The following is a 22,381-nucleotide window of genomic DNA, read 5'->3' on the forward strand; positions in this document are numbered from 1 at the left end:
TTTGCTGCACTCTAACCTCCACAACCCTGGTCACCATTCCACGTGCAGATGCACTGAGAAGTTCCAAGGCACAGGAACCAAGGCTCCAGGCCAGGCAGCCGACCAGTCAGCCATGCCCCCATCAGGATCTCCACCTTGGGTGGCTCACCCTCCCCACACACTCCAGCCCTCTGGCTGTGAGGCCCAGTGGGAAGGCCCGTCTCTTGGCCACTAGTACTCCACACGCACGCGTTTTGGAAGCCTTGGTCAGGCCATCCCTGCCTCATCCAAGAATCTGGGCCCCATTTGCCTGGGGAGACATGAGGTGTGGATGAGAAGGTGAGAAACAGCGAGGTGGCATGTGCAAGGGCTGGCGAGAACTTCAGGGCACACAAAAGGAGTGCCAAATCGGGGTAGGCGCACCGCCCCCAAGGACTGGCCCTGGGAGGGGTCAAGGCTGGCTGGGCCCCTGCGGCCTCTGTGTCAGCTCCTCAGCCGGCAGGCTGTATGTGCACCAGCCCTACCAGGCCAGCTGGGTGTGAGCTCTTCTGCCCCGGGGCAGCAAATCATCACACATCCTGAAGACAGCAAGATCTGGGGGTGGGAAGTGGGGGTGAGAGGGAGTCATAAAAGAAATTTGCCACCATGCAAGATGGCGGCACTTAAGCACCTTTCTGGTGCTGGTGGTGGCCCTGGTCAGAAAGCCCTGGGTTGTCCTGGCTCTCTGAAACCCCACCTCACCCAAAGGTCGGGGATTTGAGGCTACCGAGGGGGAGAGGGACTCGGCTCGGCCATCCAGCCGGCACTTTGCGGCAGCCCTGGGCCGGAGGCTTGTCCCCTGCCTTCCCTCCAGGCCGCTAGGCCGCAGGCCCGCGCCAGCAGCCCCTGGCCACTGACCCCTGTTTACAAACACAGCCTGGGGCGGGGTGGGGCGGCCGGAGCGCTGGCTGCCGGAGTGGGGGGAGGCCGTGCGCCCCGGAGGACGCCACCAGCAGAGAGAGATGAGGAGTTGGTGCGAGAGAGTGGGCCGGCAGCTGGAAAGGACTGAACGCCTTGTTTTTGAAACTGTCAATTCCCTCAACCCCTATTGTGAGGGCTTCATGCAAAACATCTCAGGCCTTTTAAAGTAGGAGCTTGTGAGGCCGCCACAGTTTGAAAAGGAGCGAGAGAGGGAGCGGGGCCTAGGGCATGGGCAAAGAATGATAGCTGGGCCCCCTCTTCTTTTTTTTGGTTAAAAGAGGGTCTGCCAAACAGGTAAAATGTAGCCCTCCCCCACCTCCTCAATCCGCCCTGCATCCCCACCCCCAGGCTAGTTTCCAAAATGCCCTTTGGCCTAGGGAGCAAACCAAAACCAAAACTAGCATTAAAAATAGTTCTTCCTTACAGGCCAGGGGAAAATGCTGGGATAACCGGGGTGACCCGGAGGATTTACTAAGGTGGAGGCCTGGTTCCTCCCTGCCAATTTCCTGAGGTTAGTTGATGGGAGCCTTTAATTTTTTTTTTTCCTGTTTCCTACTTTAGCTCTGGGAAATCCCTCTTTTCACATCCTTTTCAACAGGAAGTTATTTTCAAGGTGAAGCAAAACTCACATTTTCCTTTGTGGATGCTAACGATTTATTAAAAAAAAATTTTTTTTTTAACCAGGACGAGTTTTATTTGAAGGAAAAAAAGTGCTTTTGAGGAACTAGTTTCTTCTACATCTCTTCCTGCATGCAGACAAAACTATCATTCTCATATCAGCAGAAAATGAATTCTCAATCCAATTCTTGTTTGCCTAGAACTCTGAGGAATTTCTAGACCATTGGAAGTCACCCAGACACGAATAAGATAAAAAATCCACACACCAGCCCATCTAGTTTGTGTTATTGCTGTTTAGTGGTGGCTCCTTGTTGTTGATTTTCAAATAAACAACCATTATTGAGATTACTCCTCTGTAATCAAGTAAGCCAGTAGAAAGGAACACCCACTCTTAAAAAGTAAATAGTTGGGGTGGGGGGGAGAGCAAACTGCCTTCTACAAAGGCAGATAACCTAACTATGGGAGAGAGTACACACATCTCTCTAAAAAAATAATTAAATATTCACTTCACAGTTTTCTCAGAAAATTACTTCTATGTGACACTAAAAAATGTTTCCCTAAAAAGTCAGAGAAAAAGGCTTTTCCTGTATTTTCCTCATATCTGTGAATGCTGAGCTCATTTAGACACAGGCATCACTGACCCTGTAGCTATATAGCACTCTACTCCCTTTAAAAATTTTATTCCCTGAAAACATTTAAATGTAAAAATTAACCTATCAACGGAGGTAACTTTTGTTTTTCTCTCAATAAGGGTTAACTTTTGAACAAATGAGACATTTATAGCAGCTTAGAAAAATCTAGATATTGTCATTAATCATAAAACAACCCAAATAAAATAAACTGCACTGAGAATAATTCCCACCGCAGGATGGGAAAACAGCTTAGGGGCTACCAGGAATTGAAAGAATACCTTGTATTTGAAAGGTACTGCATACTACTGGTACCTTCCGACAGAAGCCCCAACTCAGGTTTTACTGTGGTTGGCTGGCTTATGGTAGTAATGTGGGTCAAAAATTGTGTTGACTATTTAATTTCTTTCCTTTTTGATAGTATCACTCTGGAATGTGTCGGCCTCCATACTGCTCATTCTCCAGCTTCTATAAACTGGAACTATTGATTCTCTGAGGGCTGGACCAAGTGTCAAAGCTGTAGGCTGCTATTTTATGTCACAAATTCCATAGGGTGTATTTGTTTTAATTTGTGTTTATTCTGTCTTACAGTTCTACCACACCCAGGATCTGTAGACTTCGAATATTTCTGCATTTATATGTTAGAAACAATGAGTCCAGAGCCAACAAGGAAAGTACTGGTCTCAACATAGTAGTCGCCATACTTGGAACTTTCTTGATTTAGCAGTAATTAGAAAGTAGAAATCACAGATTTCCAGTGTATGTGTCATACCTTTGAACAGACTGATCTTGCAGGACAAGTCACTGTACCTAAATTCTGGATTGCCTTCAGAGAGGCAAGAACTCAGACTAAAAGGCCAATTTTGCTTCTTTTGCTGAGCTTTCTGAAGATTTAACTATTACATGGACTGGTCTTTGGAATTGTATAAAAATATGGATTCAAGGGGAACATCCCAGAATCTTTGCTTTGTCCATATCTATTATTCCAATAAAAAGCAACTCAGTGAACCTACATCTGGCAACATTCAGGAATGAAAAGAAGGAGGCAGTTCAAAGCATCTGTTTACTCCATCGAAATGTATTCAGATGCAGGTATTCTTAGCCTCTGTCCTTTATAAGAGGAAAACCACAGCACATAGACAGCAATTAGGTCTGAGACCATCCAGAGCTAACTGAAACATTTATAGACAAAAGGAAAATTTCAAAGGGAGTAGGAATTAAAAGGTTAAGGGGGGAAAAATAGACTGAATTTCCATGAGAAATAGTGACTTAAATTCACACAGTAAACATTTCATTGATGTTTTGTTTTGCTTTGTGATTTATGATCTATAGATGCAACTTCGTAGATTCAAGATAGAAAGGAGCTGAGATACATAATTTGTCAGACCAAGGGAGGTGGATCAAAAATTCTTAATTTCAACTTTCATTAAAATAACAAAGGATCACTCTTCCACTTTCTGAAATCTGAAACTTTTAGTGCTTGATAGGCCACAAATTTATGAAGTTTTCTTGCTATTTAGGAAGAAATTTCCCAGTATTATGCACAGAGCCTGTCTGGCTTCATCACAAAGTATTTCAACAAACCACTGCACCCAATAAATGCATTTCTTTCAGGCAAAAACGTTACAAGTGAAAATGTCAACAAAATCATTCATTCCTATTAACTGTTCTTCAATCTGGAATAAGTAGAAATGTATGGAACCAAGAATTTTAAACAGTGTTTTTAATTGAAAATAAAGCTAAAGCATGCTTTTCAACAGTGCAAATTTCCATAATTTTGATTTACTGCTTCCATCATAACAACACAGTACACCAGAGTGGCCATTACCAAGGGCCAGACCCTAGTCATTTGCATGTTGAACTACTTTGATTTTAAGTGCAAATATAGATAGTCACCTCTGATTGTCACTTGCAGTAGAAATTCTCCTGCTCTATACACAGGATGGTCTGAAAACAGAAGTCTAGAGAGATGCATCAAAAGTATAAGGTAATAAAATCCTGAGTTCTGGTACCAAAAGCCCTGAAATAACTGTTATTTTTCATTGGGGTATACAACACTAACCCCTCTTCTTCTTTTTCTTGGTTGTATTTACTATGGAGACTTAGACCATAAAATATCCTGCTCAGAGAAATATTTTAATTGTTTTGAAAGTTCAAAGAGTCATGTTCAGACCACAAGTTAAGCAGGACAAAGGTAAGAGTCATCTTATTTAAAATGTTTGGGTGAGAACACAAAAAGGACTTTTCCAATTGCCAGGACGGTCTGTAAAAGTAAAAATCACATCCTTTATCAAAAAAAAAAAAAGAAAGAAAGAAAAAAATACGATCCCACATTTCTCTTATTATATATGAGGCAGCTTCTTATCAGTATTCAATGAGGACTCACACTCCACCCTTTCCATTCCAAAAAAATAAAAGGTTAAGTGCAACTACTCTTGCAGAATGAGGGGAGTAAAAAGAAAAAGATACCCCACAAACAAGAGTCCAGGAAATTACACTTAGGGCTCACAGAGACTTGCTACCTCACTGTGTAACCATGAAACCTAACAAACTTGCACTGAATTAACAGTTACACTTTCAGGTCTGAAATCTAGTGCATAAACTTAATGGCTCATTGTAATATTTATTATTCAACCTTTTGACATTTATTTGTAGCAGTTGAATTGAGGTACCGGTGCATTATTAGCATTGAAACAGTAAAGTGTTCCAGCTCTACCATCATAACTGAGTTTTACTTGAGTCTTTAGCCTGAAGTAGCCTGTGGTGTGTAAACCAACCCTTCTCCCACCCCGCCCCCACCCTGCTCCAAAAAAAAAAAAAAAAAACCCGCAATGGAAAAAAAAAGTAATCCGATTTCTGTCTTCAAAATGGGATAAACCAGGACTCCAAAGGGGGTGTAACACCATTAATGGACTCGTACAAACCATCCTGTGCTGTTTACAACAAAAAGAAGGTAATATGGTTCAAGAAAATATCTTCCAAAATATTTTTTATGAATTAAATTTCCTGAATTTGTGACTAGGTGGAAGAGGTATTGCAGAACCGCCCAGCTGCCATTTCCATATAGGATGGGCCTTGTGAGGAGGTTGGGAATCCTTAGTAGTGTTTAAGGAATACGCCGGCCACAAATCCCCATCCTTCCCAATAATGAGCGATGGTGGACAAGGAAAATTTGCCATGAAATTAAATGGCCTTTTCACTGCTGATGCTACATTGCTGGCTACCTTTTTGCGTCTGTTTATAGCTGTAAAGTCATCCAGTGTTCCTTCATGTGTTTCAGTTTTACCTGTAGGACGAGGGCTTCTAGCTGATTTCAAATTTGGTTTGACTGGAGGTGTCTGCAGGACAGGTCGTTTTCCCAGTACTAATGTCCGGTAATTTTTTCTCACCCTGGCACCAAATTTATATTCCCCATCCTCAGGTTTTGGAGAACCTAAAGTGCAGGAAAGGCCCTGACTCTGAGCCAGTGGGTTTAAGGAAGGAGGTTCTTTCTCAGGGCATGCAAACCCTCCCTTGGCTGTGGTTAACAAGGCATCCTCCTCTTTATTTTCAGTCATATTGTAAAACTCACCCTTTGTATCATTGCACTCGCACTTTAGCTTATTTGTAATAAGGTCAGGTTCATATTCTTCATTAGCACTATTGTCTTCTACTTTGATTTTAATATTGTGCAGAAATGGCAATGCCTTGTCACCTGGGTCATTGCAGGGATTCTCGGCTTTAGCTGTTGCTGCTGAGTCCTCTTCGGGATCAGTTTGCGAGGAGTGGAAATCCGTAGCAAATTCAGGACAACGAGGAATTTTGGAATCTTTTTCGGAATTTGCTGCTGCTCCAGAAGCCTCATTATTGAAGAACCGAGTAGTTATTGTGTTGTTATCTGCACAGTGTGTAGTAGGTGTTGCTTGTAGGCATTTCCTAGCCTCTCGGAATATTCTTTGTTGTGGAAATGCATTGTTTGTCTTTGGGCTAGGTGAAGAGGCCCCCTCTGTCAGGCAGTTAATCGTCAGGTCAGTTCTCTTTACAGTACTGGAAATTTCAGAGTGTGGGAATGTAATGTCAGATACCCTATCGTTCCTAATCTCTGAGAAACAACTGCCCAGGCCGGCCGGGCAGTACACCGGAGACGTTTTGGGGGCCCAGCTCTGCAGATTCCACTCCTCGGGTGACTCTGCTTTGACACTGCTCTTGAGGTCGGGAAGTCTGCCGGCATCCTCGAAAGCAGGGGGTTTGGTTGCAGCGGCAGCGGACGCCAGATGGTACAAGAAGTTGGCCTGTGCCTGCACACTGGGCGGCTCGCAGAAGCTGGTGCGCCTGAAACGGATGCTCTGCACTGACACTTGACTAGAGCCGGAGCTGGAGTCCGACTCGGTGGACGAGTCCTCCTCCTCTTCCTCCTCCTCCTCCGAGCTGACTTCACTGGAATCCGAGGCCCCACTGCCCCCCTCTTCCTCCTCCTCTTCCTCCTCCTCTCCTTCCTCTTCCTCTTCCTCCGAGGACACAGAATTGCTGGAGCTGGACAAACTGGAGCCAAAATCCGAGTCGTTGGCTGCATGATCCGAGTAGGAGCTGGACTCGGAGTCGCTGCTGCAACTCTCGGGAAAGCTGCCCAGATGGGGCTGCGGCCGGTGGTAGTGAGGGGGGTGGTGGTGATTCGGCTGCAGCTGCTGGGCCCTGTGGTGGTGGTGGTGGTGGTGGTGGTGATGGTGGTGGTGGTGGTGATGGTGGGGAGGCGCGCAGAAGCCGTTGACCAGATGCAACCTCTCCAGGCAAGTGGCCCCAGCCGCCGCCGCCGCCGCCGCCGCCGCCGTCGCCTTGGCTTTGTAGGACCTGGGCAGGAGCAGCAGGCGGCGGGCGGCGGCGTGCGGCGCCAGCAGGCCGTCCTTGGCGCCCGCGCGCCTGCGCCTGCAGCGGAAGGCGAGGCTCCCAGCGCCCTCAGCCGCCGCCGCCGCCGCCGCCGCTGCCGCCGCCGCCGCCGCCGCCGCCGCCTTGGGCTGAGGCCCGGCCGCCTGGTAGTAGGCGGCGGCGGCGGCAGCGGCGGCGGCGGCGGCGGCGGCGGCGGCGGCAGCGGCGGCGGCAGCCGGGTGCTTGCTGCACAACAGGCTGCGCCAATAGGCAGGGTCCGAGTGGAAGGCGACGTAGTTTCCCTGGAGTGGAGCAGTTTCATAGTGGAAAGGGGCCTTGCAAGGCGAGCGCGAGATTTCCGGGTAGTGCGAGCCCGGGTATTTGCTGAAAACCTGAGGTAGATGGGCGGCGGGACGCGCGGCGGCGGCGTGGCTGGTGGCGCGGGCGGCTGCGCCCGGGCGCGGGGTCTGCGCGCTGATTGGCAGCGGCCGCGCGGCTCCGCTTAGGCCCCGCCAAAGTTGCTGCCTGTCCTTCCAAAAGCCCGTGCGGGGGCTGCAGGCGGCAGCGGCGCGCGCGGGCTGCGGCGACGGCGACAGAGGCGGCTGGGTGGTGGCCAGGGCCCGGTCGAGCCGCCTGCGCTTAGTTTTGAGCACGCGCTCGGTCTTGCAGGAGGTGTAGAGAGCTTCCACGTCTTCCCGAGAGATGAGCGTGCATTTAGCGGCGTGGAAGGCGATACTGTTGATGGCCTTGAGTTTCCGCAACTCCTCCAGATCGCAGTGGTGCTTTTTCACTTTCAGATGATCCATGCGCTTGTGCACGGTAGTCCTCGGGATGTTTTTCAGCAGATCTGTGAAGACTTGGGAGAGGGCAAACATTTGCTTGCCTTTAATGATGAGGTAGCCGAGCCTCACGCCATCAACCTCTTCAAAACCTGACTTCAGGTCTCCCATCTCGGGCACTAAAGGATCCCCACCATTTGCAGGAAATATATACGTGACGCATACATACACATGGATGTATGTTAATCCTCCGCCAGATGCTGCGTGTGTCTCAAGGCATCCTGCTAATAAAATAACAAAGACTGTTATTCCCGTCGAAGGGAGTGCCAAACTCTAGGCGAAATTATGGGGGGGAGGGAGGAAAAACCCCATGAAATTACACTGACTTGATTCTTGCTTTTTTTTTGGTTTTCGTTTTTTTTTTCAAAAAGAGGGGAAAAACCATCCGGTTTCTGATCTGCCAGTGTGTGTGTTGGTCTGAGTCCTCGCTGCAGATCAGTACCTGGGCCCCTCTATTTCTTCCTTCTCCATTGGAGCACTGTGATAATGGAATGTGAAGGCAGAAAGAGAAAAGAAATGCAGCTGCTATTCCCGCCGCTGCTTTAGCTACAAATAAAATGACAGAGTGAAGCGAGCTCGTCCGGAGACACCTTCATCAATTAATTCCCCTAAAGCCAACGCTGATTGGACACTCCTGACAGGTGATGCAATAAAAATTGATATTCCACCCCTTCCCCCCAAAATCTCCCACTAATTAGCATACCCTTATACTGCCACCTCCCCTCCCAAAGTAAATAATACAGTCGGTATATAAATCTTTCCATTAAACTATCGGAGCTCAGAAACAGCCTGACTCACAGACTTCAGGAGTAGCAGTGTGTGTATGCTTAAAAAAAAAAAAAAAAAAAAAAAAAAGCCACCGTATATTCCCCTTTAAAGAAATATTGCCTATTTTTTGCATTATTTGCATTTTACTGATAACAGCTATTATCGTTTCATAGAAAAGCATTTTAAAAACATTATTAAGCCTAGATAGAAAGACCCAACCCCCCTTTTCCTTTGGAAAATGGAGCTTAGGAGAAAATGTGCAGAATAGCTTGGTATTTCCCTTATAGAATAGGGGAAGGAGACTGCAGCTCTAAAGTTAAACCGCGGCGTGAACCACCACCCCAGTACAGACTTACGTTTGGAATTTCTCTCGATTTTCTTTCTTTCTTTTTTTTTTTTTCCCCCTGAAATGCTTTTTTTTACAACCAGAAACAAAGTTACGTATTTGACCAGCGAAGCAGTTCAAGGATTCAGCTCCAAAGCACTAACGATTCTACTGGATTTCGGTCCTCTGCTGGGGGGTGGGGGTGGGGAGGAGGTAGTTTCGTGTCAGACCCATAACAAAGCATAGATAAGCCAGAAATGTGTACACTTTTCACCATTAACCCGGCTATTTGGAGGCGGGATTGTGTTAGAGTCCCAGCACAGTCTATTCGAGGGTCCTGTTCAGGACGGATCAGAATTCCAGGGAGCAGACTGCTTCCTTGTGCAGCAAAAAAAAGATAATTTAAAACGTCCAAGGTGTTTCCAGAGGTTTTACGTAGTGGTAACGATGAAAAGAAAGTGGTGATGTATAATGCAGACTGTTTCAGTGGTCTGGGATGCTTGAGTTGGTAGTTTAAGGGAACCTTCCACAACTCCCATTTGTTTTTCCATGAATGCCAAGCATCTGCTTTCACAAAATCACTTTGGATGAATATCAGTATGGTTTAACCTCTTCTTAGTCAAACTGAGGCATAGTTTGTGTCGTTTTCAAGAATATCCAAAATATTGCCAAAGGAAAGCAAGAGTCTTTCTACTTGTATTACAAGGATCCCCAAGGCGCTTTGTTGGCTGTTTTGCAGAATTCGGCAAAACCTTCTTAACTCTTCGGTGCTTGCAACTACAGCATAAATGCAATCCAGGCATTTCGGTTTCCTTCTTCCTCCAAAAATAGACACATCCGTGTGGTTAAAGAATAAATGGATATTTTTGAGCCTGCAAGGAAAAAATTGTACAATAATTTCTTTCTTCACATTCAAAAGTTCTATTTTCTCCTACTCTGGTCTAGCTAGCAGGTATCCCTCCTCCCTACTTAAAAAAAAAAAAAAAAAAAGGAATCAGACATACAAAAATGTATAGCCTAACAAGATGAAATCTCTTGGCCATAGTTCCCCACCCCACCCTCATCTCTCTTGTAATTTCCCTGGAATTTTGAAGAGAATTGGGAATTTCAAGAAGTACATCCGGAAATTAAGGAAGTGTATTTAAGAGAGTCTGTAACTCAGGAGGCTGGGATTTGAAAAGTCAGCCCTGGACTACTGTTGCACTCAGCACAGATGTAATCGCTGCTCTTCAACTTAATCAATGTGTGTACAAACCTCCATGTCTAGTTCTTGCCTTTGAAATCTAAGGCAAGCATTTCCATCCAAGAAATCAGAGCTACAGAAAATTACATTTTTGTCCCTTAAATGAGAGAAGGATCATAGAATGAATCTCGTGATATTTCAGGCTTTAAACGTAACCAGGAGGCAGCGATGAACAATGCCTCGTCACAGCTAATACCATCCACCGAGTTGGCTTTCTTTTGCATCTGGATCTATCAAACCGTGTTTTTTCTTTCACTTTCACAGGAGGCAAAATGCACAAGGTTTAAGCAGAAAGCAAAGTTTCCAGGAAAAGCAGATGCTGGTGTTTGTTTTTAAAAGTAGAATGACCAGGGTCTTTCTATCGCCAGTAACAATAATGTCGTTATAAAATTCCTCCTGATGTACTTATATACTGCCAGTCCTCTCCTCCCACCCCACCCCCGCCCATTCTCCTCCTCCAGCTTTAAGATTTAGACCAGAGTCAAACAGCCAAGAAATAGTAAACTCAAAAAAAGCCTTTGAGAAGACATTACAAAAGATTGGCTGGAGCCTTCTTTTTTTGATGGGGGGAGAGGTAGTTTTAGTTGTTCTTGATTCCTGTTTAGGTTTACACACACACACACACACACACACACACACACACACACACACAGGCACATTCCTATTTCTTCAGCACATAGCAACATGATTTAGTGACCACTTCAAATTTACCTTCTTTTCTTTCCTCTTTCCATCTTTAAAATACTAGATAGATAGTTTTAAAAACCAGTAGGATCTTAAGTATGTTTAAAAAAAAAAACCTAAAAGTATAATCTGATGTTTTGGATCAATTAGAGAAAAATTAGAGCCAAGGAATTTAGGAAATGTGTGTATATATTGCTATTTATGCAGTATTTGTGCATGTGCATCCAGACACTTTTATACTGTTACATTTTTTAAATACTCCTATTACATATCTTTCTCCTTGTCTAATACATTCTTTTGTTCCTTTAACTTCCCCATCATTCTGTGTGTGTGTGTGTGTGTGTGTGTATGCACCACACGCTGGAGCCTTAACACACGCACACATACACACTCACAGAATGTGACAGACAGCTTTCTTGTGGCCATCAGCACACGTTGCATATCCGGGGTCTTCTCCAGGCCCATTGGGGGTCGATCCCGATAAAAAGATCTAGCAGAGGCCCCTGAGCGCTCACACATGAAAGGCAGGGGACTTTAAGATGGATTTGCATGCACACCGGGGATTTCGATCAATAGCTACCAACATTTATGGCTTAGATTATTAATGCGAAAGCTAGCCAAAAGAATGGGGATGAAAAATTAAAGGTGTCTGTTATCAATTATGCTTAAAGTTATGCAATAATTTACTTACTTTGCTGGATGTGCAGATCCAGATGCATAAAGTACTATTCTTCAAAAGCAGAGGGTTCTTTGATAAATTTGTTGACCATGTCTACAATCAAAGATGAACCCAATTCAGATGATGGACTATATTCAAATTCTTTTCTAAGAAAGGATACATCAACTTCTATGTTTCTCACATGCATGCACATATGTAGATGGCTGTGCCCAGATTATCATTTATGTATATAGCCATCTCTGTGAATTTAGGAAATTACTGTGAATTTAGGCATATATATGCTACACATTGAGTTTGTTAATTAAATGTGATCATTTACTCAGTGAGAAATGCATAATCTATGAGTTATTGTAAAAAGCATTTTAGCTTTGAAAGCAAAGCTGCTTGCTAAAGGACAATTCTCTGCAGCAAATACAAATTGAAATATATTCTTAATGTCCATTTTTGCATTTATTGTAAAAAAATCAACTCTTTCAGTTTTTAAAGTGATGGGCTATGAAGGATTGAACATTTGTCTTTACTTATCCCATATGAATGCTAAATTTACCTTCAGATGCTCTATTTTGATTTATTTTCACTGTATTTTATGTTTAAATACCATAGCAATTCAATCTGACCTCTTTCCTCTGGAGCGAAGTAATGTGCATGGCATTTACAGTCTTTTAAATGGTTAGCTTGGAAATGCAATAGCAATTTGCAGGAGTAGTTTACTAATGGGGAAAGTTCTTTTGAAAACCTGAAGGAAAACCTAAGAGTACTTTTGCATTTCTACACTACAACTGTCATATAATTAAAGTATTGAAGAGCATTGAAATAGTCCTTTTCCTTCGAACCTCTACATACATAATTTAAATGAGGATCAACCCCCCACCAACACCACCAACCACCTAAATCTACCTATACAGTTGTTTTAGTGATTGCTGAGCACATTTTGTTCACAGTGAATTCAGACAGAAGAGAGTAAGGAACATCATAAAGGCCTCAACAATATAAGAGAGTGGATAGAAGTATAAAAGTCTCATACTGTTGATTAAAATTAACTATAATATTTATAACAAAGTCTAAAAGTAATAATTTAAAGTCTCACAGGGCTGAAATAGTTGAGGATGGAAGACAATAAAATCTCAACAATTTCTCTGTTAAAGTTATCTGATATTATACCTTCCCTGGTTTGGGGGAGGAAAAAAACGAGACTAGAGGAAAAGGAAATGGCTAAGATGAGAAACAATTGAAATTATAACTTAGAGTATTTTTCTTAATTTTTTTCTTTTTGTCCCATTCAGACATATCAGGGCAAATCTTCTCAAGGGGTCATCCCTCTGTTCTAAGGCATTTAAAAATCCGGTCTTTAACAGAAGATTGGGACATAGAGTATATGCCATGTTGTCTACTGACCCATAATCAAAATGCAGTGACCTTCTACCCTTTTTTTGCCCCCTGACCCATCTTGAATTCAATGCAGCCTTTATAAATTTGCAAATCCTTGGAGGTAAAGGGGTTTCTGTGAGGCTTTGTTCAGAAAAAGCCCTAAGAGTATGCCTTCTAAATTAGACAAAGGTAAAGAGGGAAGCCTTAGTGGATGAGATTTTATACAGGTGAGTAATAGGCAACTCTTGGAAAACATCTTTAGCAAGCTAAAAAGCAGTTACAAACATAGGAGACAAGCAGGTTATGGATTGCGTCAAATTAGAATGTGGTACAAATCACTTTCATGATGTAAGAAATGCTTAGGCCATAATCTTCCTGCTCTTCTCATCTCAAGGGTTGTGGGGGACTCTAGTGACCAAGGAAGGAATGGGGGTTGGGGAGAAGGGAGGGAGGGAGGCAGGCAAAGCAAAGAGACAGACCTGCTCTGCATCTGTATACAGACACATTCCCTTATCTTTCCTGCTATCAGCCAGTTTAAAGGACACCGTAATTATGATGGTGATAAAACAATGCCTCCTTATGTGCACTGAATAAAGAATGTTTACAGCACCAGAATCTTTTAATTCCAATTAAATGCTATCAAAGAAAAGCCATTTTTCCTACTGCAACCGCCTTTCCCCCCAATTATCTTGTTTTGTTGCAATATTTTCCTATGAGACACAAGGGACTTTTACAATTGATCTGAATGTAAGGGGAAAAGAATCAAAGAAAGTAGAATTCAACCTTTCTATATTAAAGAATACACAAATCTCCAGAACCACTATTTCTTTGGGTTGCCCAGGTTTTTGTTGATTCTCCAGGAAGGCAAAACATGCAGAGGCTGAGCTATGACGCTGCATGGAGGCCTACCTATGGGCTGCTGAAGCCACACTGAAATCCCAGCACCTAGGAGGGAGAAAGGAAAGATAAGACAGGAGCGGCATGATAGTCCCTGGAAAAGGAATTCTCTGGTTCTGTTCCTCTGGCTTCAGCCCAAATCCTTCTAGGAGCACTGGAGCCAATCACTGTCTTCCTTTCTGTGGCTACTAGGAACACAAAAAAAGAGGGAGATAAAAATAAATTAATTAAATAAATAAATTCACAACTTCGAATTTATGGCTATGCAAGTATCATTTCATAGCCATGACCTCAGCACATCACATCATAATCACATTTAAACAAGATTTGGGTTATAATGCCCATCAGGCGATACACTAAACCCTTAACTATTGGCCAGAAAAAAAAATTTTTTTTTTAAATGTTAGAACCATAGAGTAAAAATTAAGTAGAAGGGGTTACTTTGTCACTTTGGGAGCCAAGTAAACTCTTTTTCATCCTTTGCATAATATTTTGATTCAAATTTCTACTTTTTCGGTTGTGGTAGTGTTTTATTTGTGTTTTTTAAACACATGGCACAACAAACGCTATGGAAAAAGCGCTCATTCTGTTAAATGTCTCTACAAACCCGCGTTTTACTCCATGTAATACATTACTAAGTAAAAATTGAAAAAAAAAAAAACTTTCCCCGAAAATATACTTAATACTTCCTAATAAATACTCTTTGATAATACGGTGCAAAAATCAATGGTAAAAAATTTCAAGTATTAAAATGTTTCAGGTATTTGTGAGTATTCTGGAGAGTTGCAGGCCCCTTTTCTTTAGAAAGTTTAGAGCACCAATACCCTCGATTCTACTGGCAGAATTAGGATGGATTTAGAGGGTCCTAAACGTGACCGATTCACTAGGGCGGGGGGGCTACATCTTGCAGCAACGTGCTCGGCAACTTAATCCTACGCTAAAAGAGGGCAGAGGGCGAAAAAGAATGGAATACAAACTCTCCCCACGGTCGTAGTTACTTTCAAGGTGGATTGTGTATTTTTAAGTCTGATGGGAGCGTCTGATTTTCGGAGCAAAAAGAAGAGAAGGTAAGTGTTTGTCCTTGTATCCACCACTCCGTAGAGAAACAATGCAAGAACAAAGGAAACCACTTCCCTGTCTGAACATTTCCTGCGTCTCCCTCCGTTTCGAGCCAAAAAGCTTGCGAGGGGATTCGCGTTACTCTAACTTAAGTAGTGGTTGCTAGGTTTGGAAGCTGTGAAGGAGAGAAAACTTGAGAGAGACAGTGTAAATATAGACTAAATAATAATAAAGGCTTGCTTTGCCCAGTCCACAGCGCCAACCGCAGCAAGTTGCAGAAGTTGCTAAATGCATGCAAGCAAAGCTCTGGAAACCACCTTTGCATAGTAGATTTCGAGCTCAGTGATTCCAACAGCCTTTCTTGCTGTTTGAAGGGGTCTCTGAGCACTTAATGTGTGGGTGCTGTCGGTGGGAACAGTGCGGTGCGCGATTTAGGTCGAAAATTGAGCTCTCTTGCTGAGAAAGAATATTTTAAAAGGAAAGTGGGTTCCATTGATGTTTGCTCCGGTAATGGAAGAAATGGCAGCGGTGACTGAGAAAGAGGAATTTAAATATATTTGTTTTGGGATACCCAGGTTATCTGCAAATCAACCTTTGTGGATCTGTGCCTAAGTTACCGAGTGCCCTCAGCATTATATAAATGGACCCGTGTGTGTGTGTGTGTGTGTGTGTGTGTGTGTGTGTGCGTGCGTGTGTACGCGCGCGCGTACCCGCGCGTGGGGGAAAGCCCCAATGCTGTCCAGCTCGTGAAACTTTTTTTTTACTGTTACTCAAGCGGTGACCAAGCCCGTCCACCCCCCCCCAAATGCCTATATTACCTGCCCAGTTACAGGGACACATGTTTATGTTTATAGTCCTGGTTTGTAGTAGTGTCAAGAGCCGCAGCGAGGAGAGGGGGAGGAGAGATGGAGAGGGAGGAGTAAATGCAACCACCCCCACTTGTTGTTAAAGCAAATTTACTGCGTTATTGCAAGCCCAGGACAGGGGGCTGGGAGGAGAGTTGAGGGGAAATGGGGAGTCAGACTGGGTGTCCGTGGTGGAGGGGGTGGGATTAGGAGATAAGCGAGAGGGGCCCCTTCTCTCCAGCAGCCTGGTCCATAGGGGAGCAAAGCCCGCGGTGGAAGACAATAAGGTTCTTCCCGCTCACTGCATTCAGTAGTGGGGCCCCGTGAGTGGGGCGCCGGGGCTCTGACCTCTGACCCCGGCTCCTCTCTGCGCCCTCCCCTGTGCTGTGCGGCCACTTTTTACCCAGGATGCCTCGCGCGGGCCGCGCTCGTGCCAAGCTCGAGTCCTTCCTAATCCTCCCTTCCCCAAATCCCCGCCTCCTTTCCCCTCCCTTTTTCGCCCTCCCCGCCAGCCCCAGGGAGGATTCTCCGCCGGGGAACCCCCACCCCACCCCCACAGAGCAGCCGAGTGGGCGGAGGCGGCCGCAGCCAGGCCGGGCAAGCGGAGGAGCGCGGGCCGGCGGGGGCGGGGGCGGGAGCGGGGCGCCCCAGCGCGGCCCCGCCGAGGCCCGGACCTGTTGCCTGCCATTGGTCCTGGCCGTCCCGCGCCTTCTCCCTGCCCGCCGCGGCCCCAGCGCTGGCCGCAGAGTCGCGGGAGGAAATAGGCATGGTCGTTGTCTCCGCCTCCCGCCCAACTTTGTTTCTCTCTTGGGGGTGGAAGGAGGGCGGCGGCGGAGAGGAGCCGGCCAAGGAAACTCCGATGCGGCCTCATCCTTTCTCAGAAAGTGTCGTTGGCCGTTAAACCTCGCGGCCTCTCGGCCGGCCGCGCCTGCCCGCCTTCCTCTCCCTGTCGCGGGAGACGGGCGTGCAAAGCCCTGCCGCACCGCGCAGCCTCGGAGTTCCTAACAGTTTGCTTGTTAGGAAATAAAGAGGGGCAGTTAAGGGGCAGGCGTTAGATACCACGATGTGCCTTTCCAAATTTTTATTTTTAACGTGACAGATGGGTTTAGGTTTTCGCGTTGTGGAGGATTTGCTATATTTCCTTCTAGAGTTGGGATTTCCTGAGCAATCACCTTTTTTCTCCCCCTACTTCCTGAAGGGAAATAGCAAATCTGCGTTCAGATGGAAGTGGGACTCTGAAAAATCCTGGGAGGAATCGTAAAAGAATAAAAAAAGAAAACATTGGTTTCGGGAAGATAGTGTTGAGGCCGCCGCAGAGAGAGCAGGAGTCGCCGAAGGGGGCCTGGGGTCGCGGGCGGGGAGGGAGGGAAGTGGCATCGGCGGCGGCCGGAGGAAAGCGCCAGGGCGCGAGCGCGAACAAGCGGCCGGAGGAAGCGGGACCCGGCCCGGCTCGGCCGCCCCCATTGTTCGACCCTTGCGTAGCAGTTCGGCCAAAGTGTCCTTACCCGGGAAGGGATCTCCGTGGCCAAGCCGGCCCCCTCCGGCTCCTCCCTAAATCCCCAGAGCTACCATCGGTCTCAGGCCAGCAAGTTTTAGGGTGCAGTCGGCCAGCGAGGCGTTTGCTCGGGAAGACCTCGTAGGAAGGAGGCTTTGCAGCGTGCCACTAAATGGAAGAGAGCTGGTCGAAAGTGCACTCATATTCAAAGAAAAAGAGAAGCAGCATAGATAATGTTTATAAAGTGATCGGTAGGTCAGCGAAAATATACTATTTTCTGGACCTGGAGAGTTAGAGCGAATCGTGTGATATTTGGAACAGTTTTAAACGTAAAGATTCGAAAATGAGAATTCAAAGAACTTCGAAAAGCACGTTTTGCTGTACCTGTTTGTTATTACTTAGCTGCTTGTTGATTACAAGAAATCTGATTTTAAAAGGAAGGTTTGGGCTCCGTTTCTTACAATGAAATGCATTTTCAAAATAACTGAATTTCAAAAGGGAAAAACATCTAAGGTGCAGTTTCAACCAGGTTTTGGAAACAAATATTTGCAACCTAACCTAGGAAACTCCTGCTTATTTTTCTTTGTGAGGCATGTGGGAAAAATATTTCTGGTGAACGTCACATTAAAAAAAAAAAAAGATTTCTCACAAGTGATCCGCAGTCTTGGAGACAAGACCAAAATCGTAATGTGTAAAGAGCTAAAGGAATAATTTCCTCCTTGTGGCCCAAACCTTTCTAGGGCCAGCAAGTAGTTTGGACTTTGAATTACAATAGATTTTGCAGGAATTCCTTCTGAAATACTCTTGACTAGTGTGTGTATTATGCAGCTCTGTTTCCCAAGGTGGGTTTTAAAAAACCAATTAGAATTGATCTATGATGGAATATTATATTTACATGTCATGAGGAAAACATCGTTGACAAGAATTTTGCGTTACAAGAAAGAAGTTAACAGATGATATGTTCATAAATAGCATGTGCTTGGAAAGACCACTTAACAATCAGTTGAAGGTAGTGATGGTTGTGATTTTGCATTTGAAATGCTACAGGAGTTGTTAACACTATTTTGTGGGGGTTTCTAAACTTGCATTTCCACGTGAAAATCCTTCAGTCATTTCTAGGTACAAGGAGAAATTCTTACTTAAGAAGTCATTCGAGGTGTGCTATGGTAGGGTTTGAACAGAAAAAAAATCGGCTGAAAATTAAGTATTTTCAGTCAGCTCATTCCGTTCTACACTCATCCTCCTCCTAACTCCCTCCACTTCTTATATTCAATTTACATTTTTTATTATAAGCTTTTCAATATTTAGAGTAGCTTTATAAGTTTATTTCTTATGTACATGTGGTTGATAGGTCAGTCTTTTTACAGCTTTTACTATTTCAGTGTGTTTCATTTAAAGTAAAAAAAATAGTTATAAGTCAGGATCTAGTTGTGAGAAAAACAACAAATGGGCGGAAAAAAAAAAGGCCAAAATGGGGGTGGGGAAGTAGGGGGATGAATAGCGTTCCTGGTTATTCTTTGTAATACCTTTCTTTAGTATTTTGTTGTCTTTTCCACTTCTGCATGCACCTACCATCATTGCTTTTTTAATTTGGCTAAAGGGCCACCATATAAAACTATCTACTTTCTGTCTTGTAATCTCCACAGTAAAGAGTTACAAAAAGTAATCTGAAGCTTGTGTGTTTTATTTGTCAGGAATACTAAGATTCACACTATGGGGTCACATTGGTCTTTGGCACTGTTACTGTACAATTTCAAAAGGTAAATGTCTACATTATAGATTTTTAAAAATCTAAGTTGTAGAAAGTTTATTAATTGAAGGAATATAAAAATGAATTTGTCAAACTCATTCTTTCTGAGACACAATGCACTTAATTAACATATTCTTGGGCTTTTTTCTGGATTTGGTAAGCAATGGCTCCTTCCCTTTCACAGAGGAAAACATTTAAATCTTTAAAAGTGACCTTTTGTCCAAACAGTATTTGGTGATTTTGGTGATTCAGTTTAATTTCTCTTTTTTTCCTTTTTCTTTTTGTGGTCCTAGATATGTTTAATTTATTTCATGGCTCTTTTCCATTTTAAAAACTGATTTTCCTCTTTCCATGTCTAGAATCATTTTCATTTAGACTCAGTGTATCCTATAAACAGGCACCTAAATATGTCACTTGAATGAGACTTTAGTATAACAGAGATGATGCAAACTTCAGTACCAGTAAAAAATGAAACACGGATCTTACAGTTTTACTCTTCCATTGTATTCATGATATCTTGAAAAGTCAGAGTAGCACACTTAAGTATTATTGCATTACAGAAAAAAAGTGCAACTCTGAAATGTTTGAAATTTATGTAACATCTAAAGGATCTAAAGGCATTTTTGAGATATTATTTTTCTATAGGTAATTATAAGGTTTTTACCCCTCTATGGCAGCCAATTAAGATCAATTTTATAGCTAAAGGAATAGCTGTGAAGCCAAATTCAAGATCAACTAATCCAAACCCTTTTAAAGTAAATATTAGACCTTTATTATTAGAAAGATTTTTAATTTAGATTCCGCAGAATTTAAATTTGAACATTACCTAACTAAACTTTCCAAAAATTAAATTTATCTAGCAATAATATTAATTATGATTCTTAGAGTTGGTTTAGTAACGCAGTGATGATTTTTATCTGAAAGGTAGTTAGGGTTTTAGGGCTGTTTAAATGTAGACAATTCTAATTCAAACTTATCTGGTAAAAGACTTCACGAATATTAATTTCAACTAGTAAAATCTTTAAAGAAACTATGTGAAAATTTCTGTCAATCATGACTTGGAAATTTTACTTAAATTGTGCATACAAAATAAAGCCTTGTTTTATTCTAAAGAATAAAGACTAAAGCTCAGACTACAATTAGCTTTTAAATACCAATACTGTATATTAAGTAAACATATATTGTGGGCCTACTATGTGCAAGATACTTGCTAGGTGCTGTTGTGAGTAAAAGAAAAATCTAGTCTTATACCTAATCATGCTTAAGTGAAATTTTGCAAAAGCCACTAACAGAATCTCAACTAAAACTATAATTGAATACTCTTTAATGAAAATTTGAATACATGATACATAAAGGCATGATGTGTGGGTTTACGTCTGTAAGGTAAATAACAAAACTAGTTGCTGAAATACTTCAGTATTTTAATCAAACTACTATAAATATACGTGGGTCATAACATGCTTTTTGCATAAAATGTAAAAACTCTTGAGAATCAAATGTATGTCAAAGAGAACATACCTGAAAGTCTACAAATCATAAGGAATTGACTTTTTGAATTTCAAGTAATTTATTTAGAAACAAGATTATAGTTTCTGGTAAGTCTTAATAATACTTGAATTCTAATTGTTTGTTGTATAAAACTTAGTTTCAGGGCCAATATGGACTGTAGAAATCAGGAATCTGAGGTAAGGACAGTGAATTATAGTCTCAGGCTTATAGCAATGGATCTCAGTGTCTATTCCTCACTAGAGAAACATACTTTAACAATAGGTCTCATACTAATATGAACAGATAGGAGTATGAAACTTTGATTTAAAAAGGTAATTAATACAAGCCATGTTAACATATGAACCAAATGTAATTTTAAAAATTTTCTTTCACAGCATCTACTAATGTAAATGATAACAGAAAAGCAAATTCAAAAAATTGGTGCCTTGGTTAGGGACTAAAGAAAATTATAAGAAGATATATTACCCATAGAGTGGAAATACATTTTCTCATTATGGTAGGGTTAGAGGTTACATCATAAAATACTGTACTTGAGTTTTTTTGTGGTTTGCCTCAGATGATTAGTTTAGAGAAATAGATGAGCCAGTATTGTGTTAGTGGTTTTATGAAGGATGTTAGAAACAATAGGCTTTTGTTTTATTCGACAGGTACAAGATATACTTGGATATTTGGGAATATGGAATTAGATTTAAATGATAACACTAAGATTGTGTTATTGTTTTCTATAAAATGATTCTATAAATATCATAATTTATTATTTTACATCACTGTGTATTTTTAATTTTATTTTATTTCTTTGGTACCAGTGATTGAACTCATGACCTTGCGCTTGCCAGGCAGGTGCCTGTGGCACTGAGCTAAATCCCCAGCCCTTATCACTGTGTATTTTTAAAAATTTAGTTTAACTTTAACAATTTTGGCAAGTTAATTATGTTTTACCCATTCTAAGATATGAGAATTAACATAGTAAAGTGTCATACATGTTATATGTTTTAATAAAGGACAAGTCCAACTTTCTTATTGTTCTAGTCTCTATACCCAAAACAGTCTATGGCACACAGTAAATGTTCAATAGATATTTATTGAATGAATAACTCACTGTATATTTGAATTATTTCATACTGTCTGCTATTCCTTTTCAATTAATATTTTATAGAAGTACACTATTTGTTTCAGGTATATAAGGAAAAGTTCAATATCTGGTACTTGAGTTAAAATGAAAATGATCTATTACACCCTTTTTTTCCTAATTATTTTCATAACTCAATACATCATGTTAAAAATCAGCTTGAAGGGGCTAGGGATTTAGCTCAGCGGCATAAATGCCTGCCTTGTATGCAGGCAGTCGTGAGTTCAATCCCTGGTACCAATAAAAAAGGAAAAAGAAAAAAAAAATCAGCTCGAAGTGCTTGGAATTCTATTTTGTCAATATACAGTTATTTAAAATTTAACTTCATTTCTGCTTTAGGTACCATTATTTATATATAGGCATGTTATTAATTGGTATATTTTTTCATTTTTATCGGTACCGGGGATCGAACTCACGACTGCCTGCTTGCAAGGCAGGTGCTTATGCCGCTGAGCTAAATTCCCAGCCCCTAATTGGTATATTTTCATTACTTGTTTGAATTTCAAAAATCTGTTATAAATGATAATTTTTTGTTTTGGAGAGAGTATGTGTTTTACCTACTTTTTTAGTACATGTTACACGATAAGGTAAGGTACTCATCCTTCTTTACATACAAATCAATGCCATCACAAGATGTAAGCTCCAATACATTAAATATAAAATTTAGAAATACAAATTTATGCATTAAATACACGAATATATTTTTAAATAATGCATTAAGGTTTGACTGCAAAGGGAAGTTTTACACTGATTTTAACTCAAA

At 42.4% G+C, this 22,381-nt stretch overlaps 1 protein-coding gene across 1 annotated transcript; it reads right to left on the minus strand.

The window, feature by feature from the left end:
- Positions 1-3,894: 3,894 nt before the first annotated feature.
- Skida1 (SKI/DACH domain containing 1) lies at positions 3,895-10,013 on the minus strand. Its single transcript, XM_063237911.1, has 2 exons — positions 7,154-10,013; positions 3,895-7,117 (listed from the first exon to the last, which is right to left on the minus strand). The coding sequence occupies exons 1-2, from the start codon at positions 7,976-7,978 to the stop codon at positions 5,177-5,179; spliced, it is 2,766 nt and encodes a 921-aa protein (XP_063093981.1). The 5' UTR covers positions 7,979-10,013; the 3' UTR covers positions 3,895-5,176.
- Positions 10,014-22,381: the final 12,368 nt, after the last annotated feature.

The sequence above is a fragment of the Cavia porcellus genome, unplaced genomic scaffold (assembly GCF_034190915.1).
Source record: "Cavia porcellus strain 051 isolate PalLab524CR breed Dunkin Hartley unplaced genomic scaffold, mCavPor4.1 scaffold_27, whole genome shotgun sequence".
NCBI classification, from domain to species: domain Eukaryota; kingdom Metazoa; phylum Chordata; class Mammalia; order Rodentia; family Caviidae; genus Cavia; species Cavia porcellus.